Source organism: Salvelinus fontinalis, chromosome 38 (genome assembly GCF_029448725.1).
Source record: "Salvelinus fontinalis isolate EN_2023a chromosome 38, ASM2944872v1, whole genome shotgun sequence".
In the NCBI taxonomy this organism is placed as follows: Eukaryota; Metazoa; Chordata; class Actinopteri; order Salmoniformes; family Salmonidae; genus Salvelinus; species Salvelinus fontinalis.
Genome location: NC_074702.1, coordinates 1,281,243 through 1,296,242, shown reverse-complemented (window position 1 = coordinate 1,296,242; position 15,000 = coordinate 1,281,243). Strand labels below are relative to the sequence as shown.

The 15,000-nt window shown below is 46.5% G+C and overlaps 1 protein-coding gene across 1 annotated transcript in view; it reads right to left on the bottom strand.

The window, feature by feature from the left end:
- LOC129837803 (TGF-beta receptor type-2-like) overlaps positions 1-6,846 on the bottom strand; it is a 7,684-nt gene extending 838 nt beyond the window's left edge. Inside the window, exons 1-2 of the mRNA XM_055904245.1 lie at positions 964-6,846; positions 1-297 (exon numbers count right to left, since the gene is read on the bottom strand). The exon at positions 1-297 is cut by the window's left edge and continues 838 nt beyond it. Of these exons, the coding sequence (XP_055760220.1) occupies positions 34-297; positions 964-1,050 (351 nt within the window). The 5' untranslated portion in view covers positions 1,051-6,846 and the 3' untranslated portion in view covers positions 1-33. The remainder of the gene's footprint in view (positions 298-963) is intronic.
- Between the last annotated feature and the right edge of the window lie 8,154 nt (positions 6,847-15,000).

Genomic DNA, 15,000 nt, shown 5'->3' with positions numbered 1-15,000 from the left:
CGGGTTCCACGTCCTCTCTCCTCCCCCCTTCCCTCACTTCTCATCGCTCACAGAGCTCTCCGCCGCTACTTTCCCCTCTTCTATCTGTTCCGCTATCATCTGTCGCTCTTCTCCGGGTTTCGTCGGTATCTTCTGTTCCTCCGCAGGTATCTTCTCGTCGGAGCTGCTGCGGCTGGACAGTTTCTCCATCTCGTCTTCTATCTCGCTGAAGCGTTCGGCAACACACTGGGCTGTGAGCCTGGCCTCCGGGTCGTGGTCCCAACACTCCTCTATGGAGCCGCACACTATGGCTATGCCCTGTAGGAGGAGGTAGACAACAGAGAATTATAACCTATCTACTGAGCACTGAGACATACACAGAGGATTTGATTTGATGTGTGTGAGTGAATGAGAAAGAGAGAGAGAGAGAGAGAGAGAGAGAGAAAGGAAGAGAGATAGGTAGGTAGGTAGGTAGGTACAGTAGGTAGGCAGGTAGGTAGGTAGGTAGGTAGGTAGGTAGGTAGGTAGGTACAGCAGGTAGGTAGGTACAGTAGGTAGGTAGGTAGGTAGGTAGGTAGGTAGGTAGGTAGGTAGGTAGGTAGGTACAGCAGGTAGGTAGGTACAGTAGGTAGGTAGGTAGGTAGGTAGGTAGGTAGGTAGGTAGGTAGGTACAGTAGGTAGGTAGGTATGTAGGTAGGTAGGTAGATAGATAGATAGATAGATAGATAGATAGATAGATAGATAGATAGATAGATAGATAGATAGATAGGTACAGCAGGTAGGTAGGTACAGTAGGTAGGTAGGTACAGCAGGTAGGTAGGTACAGCAGGTAGGTAGGTACAGTAGGTAGGTAGGTACAGTAGGTAGGTAGGTACAGTAGGTAGGTAGGTAGGTAGGTAGGTAGGTAGGTAGGTAGGTAGGTAGGGAGGGAGGGAGGGAGGGAGGGAGGTAGGTAGGTAGGTAGGTAGGTAGGTGTGTGTGTACCTGGTGGTTGACCCAGCTGTCTGGGATCTCAGGTCTTCCTCTGTCTCTAAGGAGGTGATCCTTCATGCTCTCCACACCAGGATGCATCTGAACTTTACAGCCATATGGAGGCTCATAGTCCTTCACCTCTGGAACACAGAGAGAGAGACAACCGATTAGATCACCTCTGGAACACACAGAGAGAGAGACAACCAATTAGATCACCTCTGGAACACACAGAGAGAGACAACCAATTAGATCACCTCTGGAACACACAGAGAGAGAGACAACCAATTAGATCACCTCTGGAACACAGAGAGAGAGAGACAACCAATTAGATCACCTCTGGAACACACAGAAAGAGAGAGACAACCAATTAGATCACCTCAAACACACAGAGAGACAACCAATTAGATCACCTCTGGAACACACAGAGAGAGAGACAACCAATTAGATCACCTCTGGAACACACAGAGAGACAACCAATTAGATCACCTCTGGAACACACAGAGAGACAACCAATTAGATCACCTCTGGAACACGCAGAGAGAGAGACAACCAATTAGATCACCTCTGGAACACAGAGAGAGAGACAACCAATTAGATCACCTCTGGAACACACAGAGAGACAACCAATTAGATCACCTCTGGAACACGCAGAGAGAGAGACAACCAATTAGATCACCTCTGGAACACAGAGAGAGAGACAACCAATTAGATCACCTCTGGAACACGCAGAGAGAGACAACCAGTTAGATCACCTCTGGAACACACAGAGAGAGAGACAACCAATTAGATCACCTCTGGAACACACAGAGAGAGACAACCAATTAGATCACCTCTGGAACACACAGAGAGAGACAACCAATTAGATCACCTCTGGAACACACACAGAGAGACAACCAATTAGATCACCTCTGGAACACACAGAGAGAGAGACAACTGATCAACTTACATCTGTAACACAAACAAACACAGCCAAACAAATCGACACCACAAACCACAGCCTTCATCTGTCAGGTCAAAAGCGTTTCGCTACACTTCCATTAACATCTGCTAACCACGTGTGTACGTGACAAATAACATGAGAAATCCACTCCCATTAACATCTGCTAACCACGTGTGTACGTGACAAATAACATGAGAAATCCACTCCCATTAACATCTGCTAACCACGTGTGTACGTGACAAATAACATGAGAAATCCACTCCCATTAACATCTGCTAACCACGTGTGTACGTGACAAATAACATGTGAAATCCACTCCCATTAACATCTGCTAACCACGTGTGTACGTGACAAATAACATGTGAAATCCACTCCCATTAACATCTGCTAACCACGTGTGTACGTGACAAATAACATGAGAAATCCACTCCCATTAACATCTGCTAACCACGTGTGTACGTGACAAATAACATGTGAAATCCACTCCCATTAACATCTGCTAACCACGTGTGTACGTGACAAATAACATGAGAAATCCACCCGCGTTGATGACAGTAAAACATCTAGTGTAGAGCTCAGCTTCCACCTGTATCACATGAGGCCATGGATACATACAGAATGTTATGTTACAGTAGGGGATCGATTTAATACAGAGAGCTGTTACAGTAGGGGATAGAGTTAATACAGAGAGCTGTTACAGTAGGGGATAGAGGTAATACAGAGAGCTGTTACAGTAGGGGATAGAGTTAATACAGAGAGCTGTTACAGTAGGGGATCAATTTAATACAGAGAGCTGTTACAGTAGGGGATCGATTTAATACAGAGAGCTGTTACAGTAGGGGATAGAGTTAATACAGAGAGCTGTTACAGTAGGGGATAGAGTTAATACAGAGAGCTGTTACAGTAGGGGATAGAGTTAATACAGAGAGCTGTTACAGTAGGGGATAGAGTTAATACAGAGAGCTGTTACAGTAGGGGATAGAGATAATACAGAGAGATGTTACAGTAGGGGATAGAGTTAATACAGAGAGCTGTTACAGTAGGCGACAGAGTTAATACAGAGAGCTGTTACAGTAGGGGATAGAGTTAATACAGAGAGCTGTTACAGTAGGGGATAGAGTTAATACAGAGAGCTGTTACAGTAGGGGATAGAGTTAATACAGAGAGCTGTTACAGTAGGGGATAGAGTTAATACAGAGAGCTGTTACAGTAGGGGATAGAGTTAATACAGAGAGCTGTTACAGTAGGGGATAGAGTTAATACAGAGAGCTGTTACAGTAGGGGATAGAGTTAATACAGAGAGCTGTTACAGTAGGGGATCGATTTAATACAGAGAGCTGTTACAGTAGGGGATAGAGTTAATACAGAGAGCTGTTACAGTAGGGGATCGATTTAATACAGAGAGCTGTTACAGTAGAGGATAGAGTTAATACAGAGAGCTGTTACAGTAAGGGATCGATTTAATACAGAGAGCTGTTACAGTAGGGGATAGAGTTAATACAGAGAGCTGTTACAGTAGGGGATCGATTTAATACAGAGAGCTGTTACACTAGGGGATAGAGTTAATACAGAGAGCTGTTACAGTAGGGGATCGATTTAATACAGAGAGCTGTTACAGTAGAGGATAGAGTTAATACAGAGAGCTGTTACAGTAGGGGATAGAGTTAATACAGAGAGCTGTTACAGTAGGGGATAGAGGTAATACAGAGAGCTGTTACAGTAGGGGATAGAGTTAATACAGAGAGCTGTTACAGTAGGGGATAGAGTTAATACAGAGAGCTGTTACAGTAGGGGATAGAGGTAATACAGAGAGCTGTTACAGTAGGGGATAGAGGTAATACAGAGAGCTGTTACAGTAGGGGATAGAGTTAATACAGAGAGCTGTTACAGTAGGGGATATAGTTAATACAGAGAGCTGTTACAGTAGGGGATATAGTTAATACAGAGAGCTGTTACAGTAGGGGACAGAGTTAATACAGAGAGCTGTTACAGTAGGGGATAGAGGTAATACAGAGAGCTGTTATGTTATGTTACAGTAGGGGATAGAGTTAATACAGAGAGCTGTTACAGTAGGGGATAGAGTGAATACAGAGAGCTGTTACAGTAGGGGATAGAGGTAATACAGAGAGCTGTTATGTTATGTTACAGTAGGGGATAGAGGTAATACAGAGAGCTGTTATGTTATGTTACAGTAGGGGATAGAGTTAATACAGAGAGCTGTTACAGTAGGGGACAGAGTTAATACAGAGAGCTGTTACAGTAGGGGATAGAGGTAATACAGAGAGCTGTTATGTTATGTTACAGTAGGGGATAGAGTTAATACAGAGAGCTGTTACAGTAGGGGATCGATTTAATACAGAGAGCTGTTGTAATGTTATGTTACAGTAGGGGATAGAATTAATACAGAGAGCTGTTACAGTAGGGGATATAGTTAATACAGAGAGCTGTTACAGTAGGGGATATAGTTATTACAGAGAGCTGTTACAGTAGGGGACAGAGTTAATACAGAGAGCTGTTACAGTAGGGGATAGAGGTAATACAGAGAGCTGTTATGTTATGTTACAGTAGGGGATAGAGTTAATACAGAGAGCTGTTACAGTAGGGGATAGAGTGAATACAGAGAGCTGTTACAGTAGGGGATAGAGGTAATACAGAGAGCTGTTATGTTATGTTACAGTAGGGGATAGAGGTAATACAGAGAGCTGTTATGTTATGTTACAGTAGGGGATAGAGTTAATACAGAGAGCTGTTACAGTAGGGGATCGATTTAATACAGAGAGCTGTTGTAATGTTATGTTACAGTAGGGGATAGAATTAATACAGAGAGCTGTTACAGTAGGGGACAGAGTTAATACAGAGAGCTGTTACAGTAGGGGATAGAGGTAATACAGAGAGTTGTAATGTTACGTTACAGTAGGCGATAGATTTAAGGCACTGGCAACAGACGTGCTGAATATGGAGAATATAAAATGTGTTTTGATAATTCTTGTTTGGGAACAAAGCTGTGGCTTGGCACTTCTCTTGTGATCATTACTGGAATCAACAAACTTTTCACTAACAAGTAATTAGGCCCCAAAACCTCAGAAACCCACACTCATTCAGAACATTACAACTCTAATTTGTTTTACTACGTTATCACTCTGAAAAACAGTCGAGGAAATTGAAAGATCATTCTGCCCGGCCCAAAGAGTACTAAAAAACAAAGTTCTGGGATATCGTCCAGACCTCATGAAACTGAACTCACAACAGCTGCAAAATATGATGGTTTCATAGTATGTAGTGCTTTCTGTGTTCAGGTTCATAGTGTTAACAGCTGATCTAGGAACAGATCCCACAGTATGTAGTGCTGTCTGTGTTCAGGTTCATAGTGTTAACAGCTGATCTAGGAACAGATCCCACAGTATGTAGTGCTGTCTGTGTCATGTTCATAGTATTAACTAACAGCTGATCTAGGAACAGATCCCACAGTATGTAGTGCTGTTTGTGTCAGGTGCATACTGTTAAGTAACAACTGATCTAGGACCAGTGAAGGGAGACACAAGGGCACAGACTGAAGACCTTCAGTAGAGACAAGCAGAACACCAGATATAAGATATAAGACTGAGCTCATGCAAAAATGACCCAATCTAAAGGAATAGGATTCACAGGGCAGTGTGTTACATCCTCCAGGAGAGGTCACAGAGGTCAGGAACACCCAGTCAGGTAGAGATACATCTTCCAGGAGAGGTCACAGAGGTCAGGAACACCCAGTCAGGTAGAGGTATATCCTCCAGGAGAGGTCACAGAGGTCAGGAACAGCCAGTCAGGTAGAGGTATATCCTCCAGGAGAGGTCACAGAGGTCAGGAACACCCAGTCAGGTAGAGATACATCCTCCAGGAGAGGTCACAGAGGTCAGGAACACCCAGTCAGGTAGAGGTATCGTCCAGGAGAGGTCACAGAGGTCAGGAACACCCAGTCAGGTAGAGGTCACAGAGGTCAGGAACAGCCAGTCAGGTAGAGGTATATCCTCCAGGAGAGGTCACAGAGGTCAGGAACAGCCAGTCAGGTAGAGGTATCCTCCAGGAGAGGTCACAGAGGTCAGGAACAGCCAGTCAGGTAGAGGTATATCCTCCAGGAGAGGTCACAGAGGTCAGGAACACCCAGTCAGGTAGAGGTATCCTCCAGCAGAGGTCACAGAGGTCAGGAACACCCAGTCAGGTAGAGGTATCCTCCAGGAAAGGTCACAGAGGTCAGGTACACCCAGTCAGGTAGAGGTATATCCTCCAGGAGAGGTCACAGAGGTCAGGAACAGCCAGTCAGGTAGAGGTATATCCTCCAGGAGAGGTCACAGAGGTCAGGAACAGCCAGTCAGGTAGAGGTATATCCTCCAGGAGAGGTCACAGAGGTCAGGAACAGCCAGTCAGGTAGAGGTATATCCTCCAGGAGAGGTCACAGAGGTCAGGAACACCCAGTCAGGTAGAGATCACAGAGGTCAGGAACACCCAGTCAGGTAGAGGTATATCCTCCAGGAGAGGTCACAGAGGTCAGGTACACCCAGTCAGGTAGAGGTCACAGAGGTCAGGAACACCCAGTCAGGTAGAGGTATATCCTCCAGGAGAGGTCACAGAGGTCAGGAACACCCAGTCAGGTAGAGGTATATCCTCCAGGAGAGGTCACAGAGGTCAGGAACAGCCAGTCAGGTAGAGGTATATCCTCCAGGAGAGGTCACAGAGGTCAGGAACAGCCAGTCAGGTAGAGGTATATCCTCCAGGAGAGGTCACAGAGGTCAGGAACACCCAGTCAGGTAGAGGTCACAGAGGTCAGGAACACCCAGTCAGTAAGAGGTATATCCTCCAGGAGAGGTCACAGAGGTCAGGAACAGCCAGTCAGGTAGAGGTATCGTCCAGTAGAGGTCACAGAGGTCAGGAACAGCCAGTCAGGTAGAGGTATATCCTCCAGGAGAGGTCACAGAGGTCAGGAACAGCCAGTCAGGTAGAGGTATATCCTCCAGGAGAGGTCACAGAGGTCAGGAACAGCCAGTCAGGTAGAGGTATCCTCCAGGAGAGGTCACAGAGGTCAGGAACAGCCAGTCAGGTAGAGGTATCCTCCAGGAGAGGTCACAGAGATCCATCAACAGTTTGGTTAGACCAGTACAGTACAAGGTCCTTGACTGGAGTGTTACAGAGTTACAGTACGAGCCTGTTACAGTAAGGTCATTCCGTACGTCAGAGTCCTGAATCGCTGTGTGGACCCACAGGAAGTGGAGAGGCCAGAATGGAACCCCGGTTCCGGTCGGACAGGAAACCCAGCTAGGGCAGGGATCGGACCCGGGACCCTGCAGAGAAGCTGACTCCACAAGCCCAACACGTCCTGTTTTTGACAAGTGGACTGTTTCCTGTTTCCTGTTCTGTTTCTGCTTCCTTTAAACAGAATACACCCAGGCTGTGTCTCCTAAATGGTGCCATATTCCCTATATAGCATAGCTGGTCTAAAGTAGTGCACTACGTATGAAACAGGGTGGTTTCTGGACACAGACCCAGACTGTGGGATCTAGTTATTTATTCTGCTCCTTCAGTTCGCCTCTATTTGAAGACCTGCTGCGTTTCTGCTGAAATGGAATAAACCTGACCTGAGAACAGTTATTCACCGAGGTCTGACCTGAGAACAGTTATTCACCGAGATCTGACCTGAGAACAGTTATTCACCGAGACCTGAGAACAGTTATTCACCGAGGTCTGACCTGAGAACAGTTATTCACCGAGATCTGACCTGAGAACAGTTATTCAACGAGGTCTGACCTGAGAACAGTTATTCACCGAGGTCTGACCTGAGAACAGTTATTCACCGAGATCTGACCTGAGAACAGTTATTCACCGAGATCTGACCCTGAGAACAGTTATTCACCGAGGTCTGACCTGAGAACAGTTATTCACTGAGAACAGTTATTCACCGAGGTCTGACCTGAGAACAGTTATTCACCGAGATCTGACCTGAGAACAGTTATTCACCGAGGTCTGACCTGAGAACAGTTATTCACCGAGGTCTGACCTGAGAACAGTTATTCACCGAGGTCTGACCTGAGAACAGTTATTCACAGATATCCGACCTGAGAACAGTTATTCACCGAGGTCTGACCTGAGAACAGTTATTCACCAAGGTCTGACCTGAGAACAGTTATTCACCAAGGTCTGACCTGAGAACAGTTATTCACCGAGGTCTGACCTGAGAACAGTTATTCACCAAGGTCTGACCTGAGAACAGTTATTCACCAAGGTCTGACCTGAGAACAGTTATTCACCGAGGTCTGACCTGAGAACAGTTATTCACCGAGGTCTGACCTGAGAACAGTTATTCACAGATATCCGACCTGAGAACAGTTATTCACCGAGGTCTGACCTGAGAACAGTTATTCACCAAGGTCTGACCTGAGAACAGTTATTCACCAAGGTCTGACCTGAGAACAGTTATTCACCGAGGTCTGACCTGAGAACAGTTATTCACCAAGGTCTGACCTGAGAACAGTTATTCACCAAGGTCTGACCTGAGAACAGTTATTCACCGAGGTCTGACCTGAGAACAGTTATTCACCGAGGTCTGACCTGAGAACAGTTATTCACCGAGGTCCGACCTGAGAACAGAACAGTTATTCACCGAGGTCTGACCTGAGAACAGTTATTCACCGAGATCTGACCTGAGAACAGTTATTCAACGAGGTCTGACCTGAGAACAGTTATTCACCGAGATCTGACCTGAGAACAGTTATTCACCGAGATCTGACCTGAGAACAGTTATTCACCGAGGTCTGACCTGAGAACAGTTATTCACCGAGGTCTGACCTGAGAACAGTTATTCACCGAGGTCTGACCTGAGAACAGTTATTCACCGAGATCTGACCTGAGAACAGTTATTCACCGAGGTCTGACCTGAGAACAGAACAGTTATTCACCGAGATCTGACCTGAGAACAGTTATTCACCGAGGTCTGACCTGAGAACAGTTATTCACTGAGATCTGACCTGAGAACAGTTATTCACTGAGGTCTGACCTGAGAACAGTTATTCACTGAGGTCTGACCTGAGAACAGTTATTCACTGAGGTCTGACCTGAGAACAGTTATTCACCGAGATCTGACCCTGAGAACAGTTATTCACCGAGGTCTGACCTGAGAACAGTTATTCACTGAGAACAGTTATTCACCGAGGTCTGACCTGAGAACAGTTATTCACCGAGATCTGACCTGAGAACAGTTATTCACCGAGGTCTGACCTGAGAACAGTTATTCACCGAGATCTGACCTGAGAACAGTTATTCACCGAGGTCTGACCTGAGAACAGAACAGTTATTCACCGAGATCTGACCTGAGAACAGTTATTCACCGAGGTCTGACCTGAGAACAGTTATTCACTGAGATCTGACCTGAGAACAGTTATTCACTGAGGTCTGACCTGAGAATAGTTATTCACTGAGGTCTGACCTGAGAACAGTTATTCACTGAGGTCTGACCTGAGAACAGTTATTCACCGAGGTCTGACCTGAGAACAGTTATTCACCGAGGTCTGACCTGAGAACAGTTATTCACCGAGATCTGACCTGAGAACAGTTATTCACCGAGGTCTGACCTGAGAACAGAACAGTTATTCACCGAGATCTGACCTGAGAACAGTTATTCACCGAGGTCTGACCTGAGAACAGTTATTCACTGAGATCTGACCTGAGAACAGTTATTCACTGAGGTCTGACCTGAGAACAGTTATTCACTGAGGTCTGACCTGAGAACAGTTATTCACTGAGGTCTGACCTGAGAACAGTTATTCACCGAGATCTGACCTGAGAACAGAACAGTTATTCACCGAGGTCTGACCTGAGAACAGTTATTCACCGAGATCTGACCTGAGAACAGTTATTCAACGAGGTCCGACCTGAGAACAGAACAGTTATTCACCGAGGTCTGACCTGAGAACAGTTATTCACCGAGATCTGACCTGAGAACAGTTATTCAACGAGGTCTGACCTGAGAACAGTTATTCACCGAGGTCTGACCTGAGAACAGTTATTCACCGAGGTCTGACCTGAGAACAGTTATTCACCGAGGTCTGACCTGAGAACAGTTATTCACCGAGGTCTGACCTGAGAACAGTTATTCACAGATATCCGACCTGAGAACAGTTATTCACCGAGGTCTGACCTGAGAACAGTTATTCACCAAGGTCTGACCTGAGAACAGTTATTCACCAAGGTCTGACCTGAGAACAGTTATTCACCGAGGTCTGACCTGAGAACAGTTATTCACCAAGGTCTGACCTGAGAACAGTTATTCACCAAGGTCTGACCTGAGAACAGTTATTCACCGAGGTCTGACCTGAGAACAGTTATTCACCGAGGTCTGACCTGAGAACAGTTATTCACCGAGGTCCGACCTGAGAACAGAACAGTTATTCACCGAGGTCTGACCTGAGAACAGTTATTCACCGAGATCTGACCTGAGAACAGTTATTCAACGAGGTCTGACCTGAGAACAGTTATTCACCGAGATCTGACCTGAGAACAGTTATTGACCGAGATCTGACCTGAGAACAGTTATTCACCGAGGTCTGACCTGAGAACAGTTATTCACCGAGGTCTGACCTGAGAACAGTTATTCACCGAGGTCTGACCTGAGAACAGTTATTCACCGAGGTCTGACCTGAGAACAGTTATTCACCGAGATCTGACCTGAGAACAGTTATTCACCGAGGTCTGACCTGAGAACAGAAGAGTTATTCACCGAGATCTGACCTGAGAACAGTTATTCACCGAGGTCTGACCTGAGAACAGTTATTCACTGAGATCTGACCTGAGAACAGTTATTCACCGAGGTCTGACCTGAGAACAGTTATTCACCGAGATCTGACCTGAGAACAGAACAGTTATTCACCGAGATCTGACCTGAGAACAGTTATTCACCGAGGTCTGACCTGAGAACAGTTATTCACCGAGGTCTGACCTGAGAACAGTTATTCACCGAGGTCTGACCTGAGAACAGTTATTCACCGAGATCTGACCTGAGAACAGTTATTCACCGAGGTCTGACCTGAGAACAGAAGAGTTATTCACCGAGATCTGACCTGAGAACAGTTATTCACCGAGGTCTGACCTGAGAACAGTTATTCACTGAGATCTGACCTGAGAACAGTTATTCACCGAGGTCTGACCTGAGAACAGTTATTCACCGAGATCTGACCTGAGAACAGAACAGTTATTCACCGAGATCTGACCTGAGAACAGTTATTCACCGAGGTCTGACCTGAGAACAGTTATTCACTGAGATCTGACCTGAGAACAGTTATTCACTGAGGTCTGACCTGAGAACAGTTATTCACTGAGGTCTGACCTGAGAACAGTTATTCACTGAGGTCTGACCTGAGAACAGTTATTCACCGAGATCTGACCCTGAGAACAGTTATTCACCGAGGTCTGACCTGAGAACAGTTATTCACTGAGAACAGTTATTCACCGAGGTCTGACCTGAGAACAGTTATTCACTGAGGTCTGACCTGAGAACAGTTATTCACCGAGATCTGACCCTGAGAACAGTTATTCACCAAGGTCTGACCTGAGAACAGTTATTCACCGAGGTCTGACCTGAGAACAGTTATTCACCAAGGTCTGACCTGAGAACAGTTATTCACCAAGGTCTGACCTGAGAACAGTTATTCACCGAGGTCTGACCTGAGAACAGTTATTCACCGAGGTCTGACCTGAGAACAGTTATTCACCGAGGTCCGACCTGAGAACAGAACAGTTATTCACCGAGGTCTGACCTGAGAACAGTTATTCACCGAGATCTGACCTGAGAACAGTTATTCAACGAGGTCTGACCTGAGAACAGTTATTCACCGAGATCTGACCTGAGAACAGTTATTGACCGAGATCTGACCTGAGAACAGTTATTCACCGAGGTCTGACCTGAGAACAGTTATTCACCGAGGTCTGACCTGAGAACAGTTATTCACCGAGGTCTGACCTGAGAACAGTTATTCACCGAGGTCTGACCTGAGAACAGTTATTCACCGAGATCTGACCTGAGAACAGTTATTCACCGAGGTCTGACCTGAGAACAGAAGAGTTATTCACCGAGATCTGACCTGAGAACAGTTATTCACCGAGGTCTGACCTGAGAACAGTTATTCACTGAGATCTGACCTGAGAACAGTTATTCACCGAGGTCTGACCTGAGAACAGTTATTCACCGAGATCTGACCTGAGAACAGAACAGTTATTCACCGAGATCTGACCTGAGAACAGTTATTCACCGAGGTCTGACCTGAGAACAGTTATTCACTGAGATCTGACCTGAGAACAGTTATTCACTGAGGTCTGACCTGAGAACAGTTATTCACTGAGATCTGACCTGAGAACAGTTATTCACTGAGGTCTGACCTGAGAACAGTTATTCACCGAGATCTGACCCTGAGAACAGTTATTCACCGAGGTCTGACCTGAGAACAGTTATTCACTGAGAACAGTTATTCACCGAGGTCTGACCTGAGAACAGTTATTCACCGAGATCTGACCTGAGAACAGTTATTCACCGAGGTCTGACCTGAGAACAGTTATTCACCGAGATCTGACCTGAGAACAGTTATTCACCGAGGTCTGACCTGAGAACAGAACAGTTATTCACCGAGATCTGACCTGAGAACAGTTATTCACCGAGGTCTGACCTGAGAACAGTTATTCACTGAGATCTGACCTGAGAACAGTTATTCACTGAGGTCTGACCTGAGAATAGTTATTCACTGAGGTCTGACCTGAGAACAGAACAGTTATTCACCGAGATCTGACCTGAGAACAGTTATTCACCGAGGTCTGACCTGAGAACAGTTATTCACTGAGATCTGACCTGAGAACAGTTATTCACTGAGGTCTGACCTGAGAACAGTTATTCACTGAGGTCTGACCTGAGAACAGTTATTCACTGAGGTCTGACCTGAGAACAGTTATTCACCGAGATCTGACCTGAGAACAGAACAGTTATTCACCGAGGTCTGACCTGAGAACAGAACAGTTATTCACCGAGGTCTGACCTGAGAACAGTTATTCACCGAGGTCTGACCTGAGAACAGTTATTCACCGAGGTCTGACCTGAGAACAGTTATTCACCGAGATCTGACCTGAGAACAGAACAGTTATTCACCGAGGTCTGACCTGAGAACAGTTATTCACCGAGATCTGACCTGAGAACAGTTATTCAACGAGGTCCGACCTGAGAACAGAACAGTTATTCACCGAGGTCTGACCTGAGAACAGTTATTCACCGAGATCTGACCTGAGAACAGTTATTCAACGAGGTCTGACCTGAGAACAGTTATTCACCGAGGTCTGACCTGAGAACAGTTATTCACCGAGATCTGACCTGAGAACAGTTATTCACCGAGATCTGACCCTGAGAACAGTTATTCACCGAGGTCTGACCTGAGAACAGTTATTCACTGAGAACAGTTATTCACCGAGGTCTGACCTGAGAACAGTTATTCACCGAGATCTGACCTGAGAACAGTTATTCACCGAGGTCTGACCTGAGAACAGTTATTCACCGAGGTCTGACCTGAGAACAGAACAGTTATTCACCGATGTCTGACCTGAGAACAGAACAGTTATTCACCGAGGTCTGACCTGAGAACAGTTATTCACCGAGGTCTGACCTGAGAACAGTTATTCACCGAGGTCTGACCTGAGAACAGTTATTCACCGAGATCTGACCTGAGAACAGAACAGTTATTCACCGAGGTCTGACCTGAGAACAGTTATTCACCGAGGTCTGACCTGAGAACAGTTATTCACCGAGGTCTGACCTGAGAACAGTTATTCACCGAGGTCTGACCTGAGAACAGTTATTCACCGAGGTCTGACCTGAGAACAGTTATTCACCGAGATCTGACCTGAGAACAGTTATTCACCGAGGTCTGACCTGAGAACAGAAGAGTTATTCACCGAGATCTGACCTGAGAACAGTTATTCACCGAGGTCTGACCTGAGAACAGTTATTCACTGAGATCTGACCTGAGAACAGTTATTCACCGAGGTCTGACCTGAGAACAGTTATTCACCGAGATCTGACCTGAGAACAGAACAGTTATTCACCGAGATCTGACCTGAGAACAGTTATTCACCGAGGTCTGACCTGAGAACAGTTATTCACTGAGATCTGACCTGAGAACAGTTATTCACTGAGGTCTGACCTGAGAACAGTTATTCACTGAGGTCTGACCTGAGAACAGTTATTCACTGAGGTCTGACCTGAGAACAGTTATTCACCGAGATCTGACCCTGAGAACAGTTATTCACCGAGGTCTGACCTGAGAACAGTTATTCACTGAGAACAGTTATTCACCGAGGTCTGACCTGAGAACAGTTATTCACCGAGATCTGACCTGAGAACAGTTATTCACCGAGGTCTGACCTGAGAACAGTTATTCACCGAGATCTGACCTGAGAACAGTTATTCACCGAGGTCTGACCTGAGAACAGAACAGTTCAGAACAGGGAGGGCCCCAGCACAGGGGGGGCACAGGGGGGGAGGCCCCCAGCACAGGGAAAGATAACAGAGACAGTCCTGTACACAGGGGGAGAGGGCCCCAGCACAGGGGGGGCGGCCCCCAGCATAGGGAAAGCTAACAGAGACAGTCCTGTACACAGGAGGAGAGGCCCCCAGCACAGGGGAAGCTAGCAGAGACAGTCATGTACACAGGGGGAGAGGGCCCCAGCACAGGGAAAGATAACAGAGAGAGTCATGTACACAGGGGGAGAGGCCCCCAGCACAGGGGGAGAGGGCCCCAGCACCGGGAAAGATAACAGAGCCAGTCCTGTACACAGGGGGAGAGGGCCCCAGCACAGGGAAAGATAACAGTGACAGTCATGTACACAGGGGGAGAGGGCCCCAGCACAGGGGGAGATAACAGAGCCAGTCATGTACACAGGGGGAGAGGCCCCCAGCACAGGGAAAGATGGCACAAGGACAGCTGAGTCTAAAGCTAGCTGAGCCAGACCCAAGGAAAACAGGGCTATGCACAGGAACCTTCTCATTAACAGCCTTCCTCCCTGTCTGTCTGTCTGTCTGTCTTTCTGCCTGTTTCCCTCCCTCCCTCCCT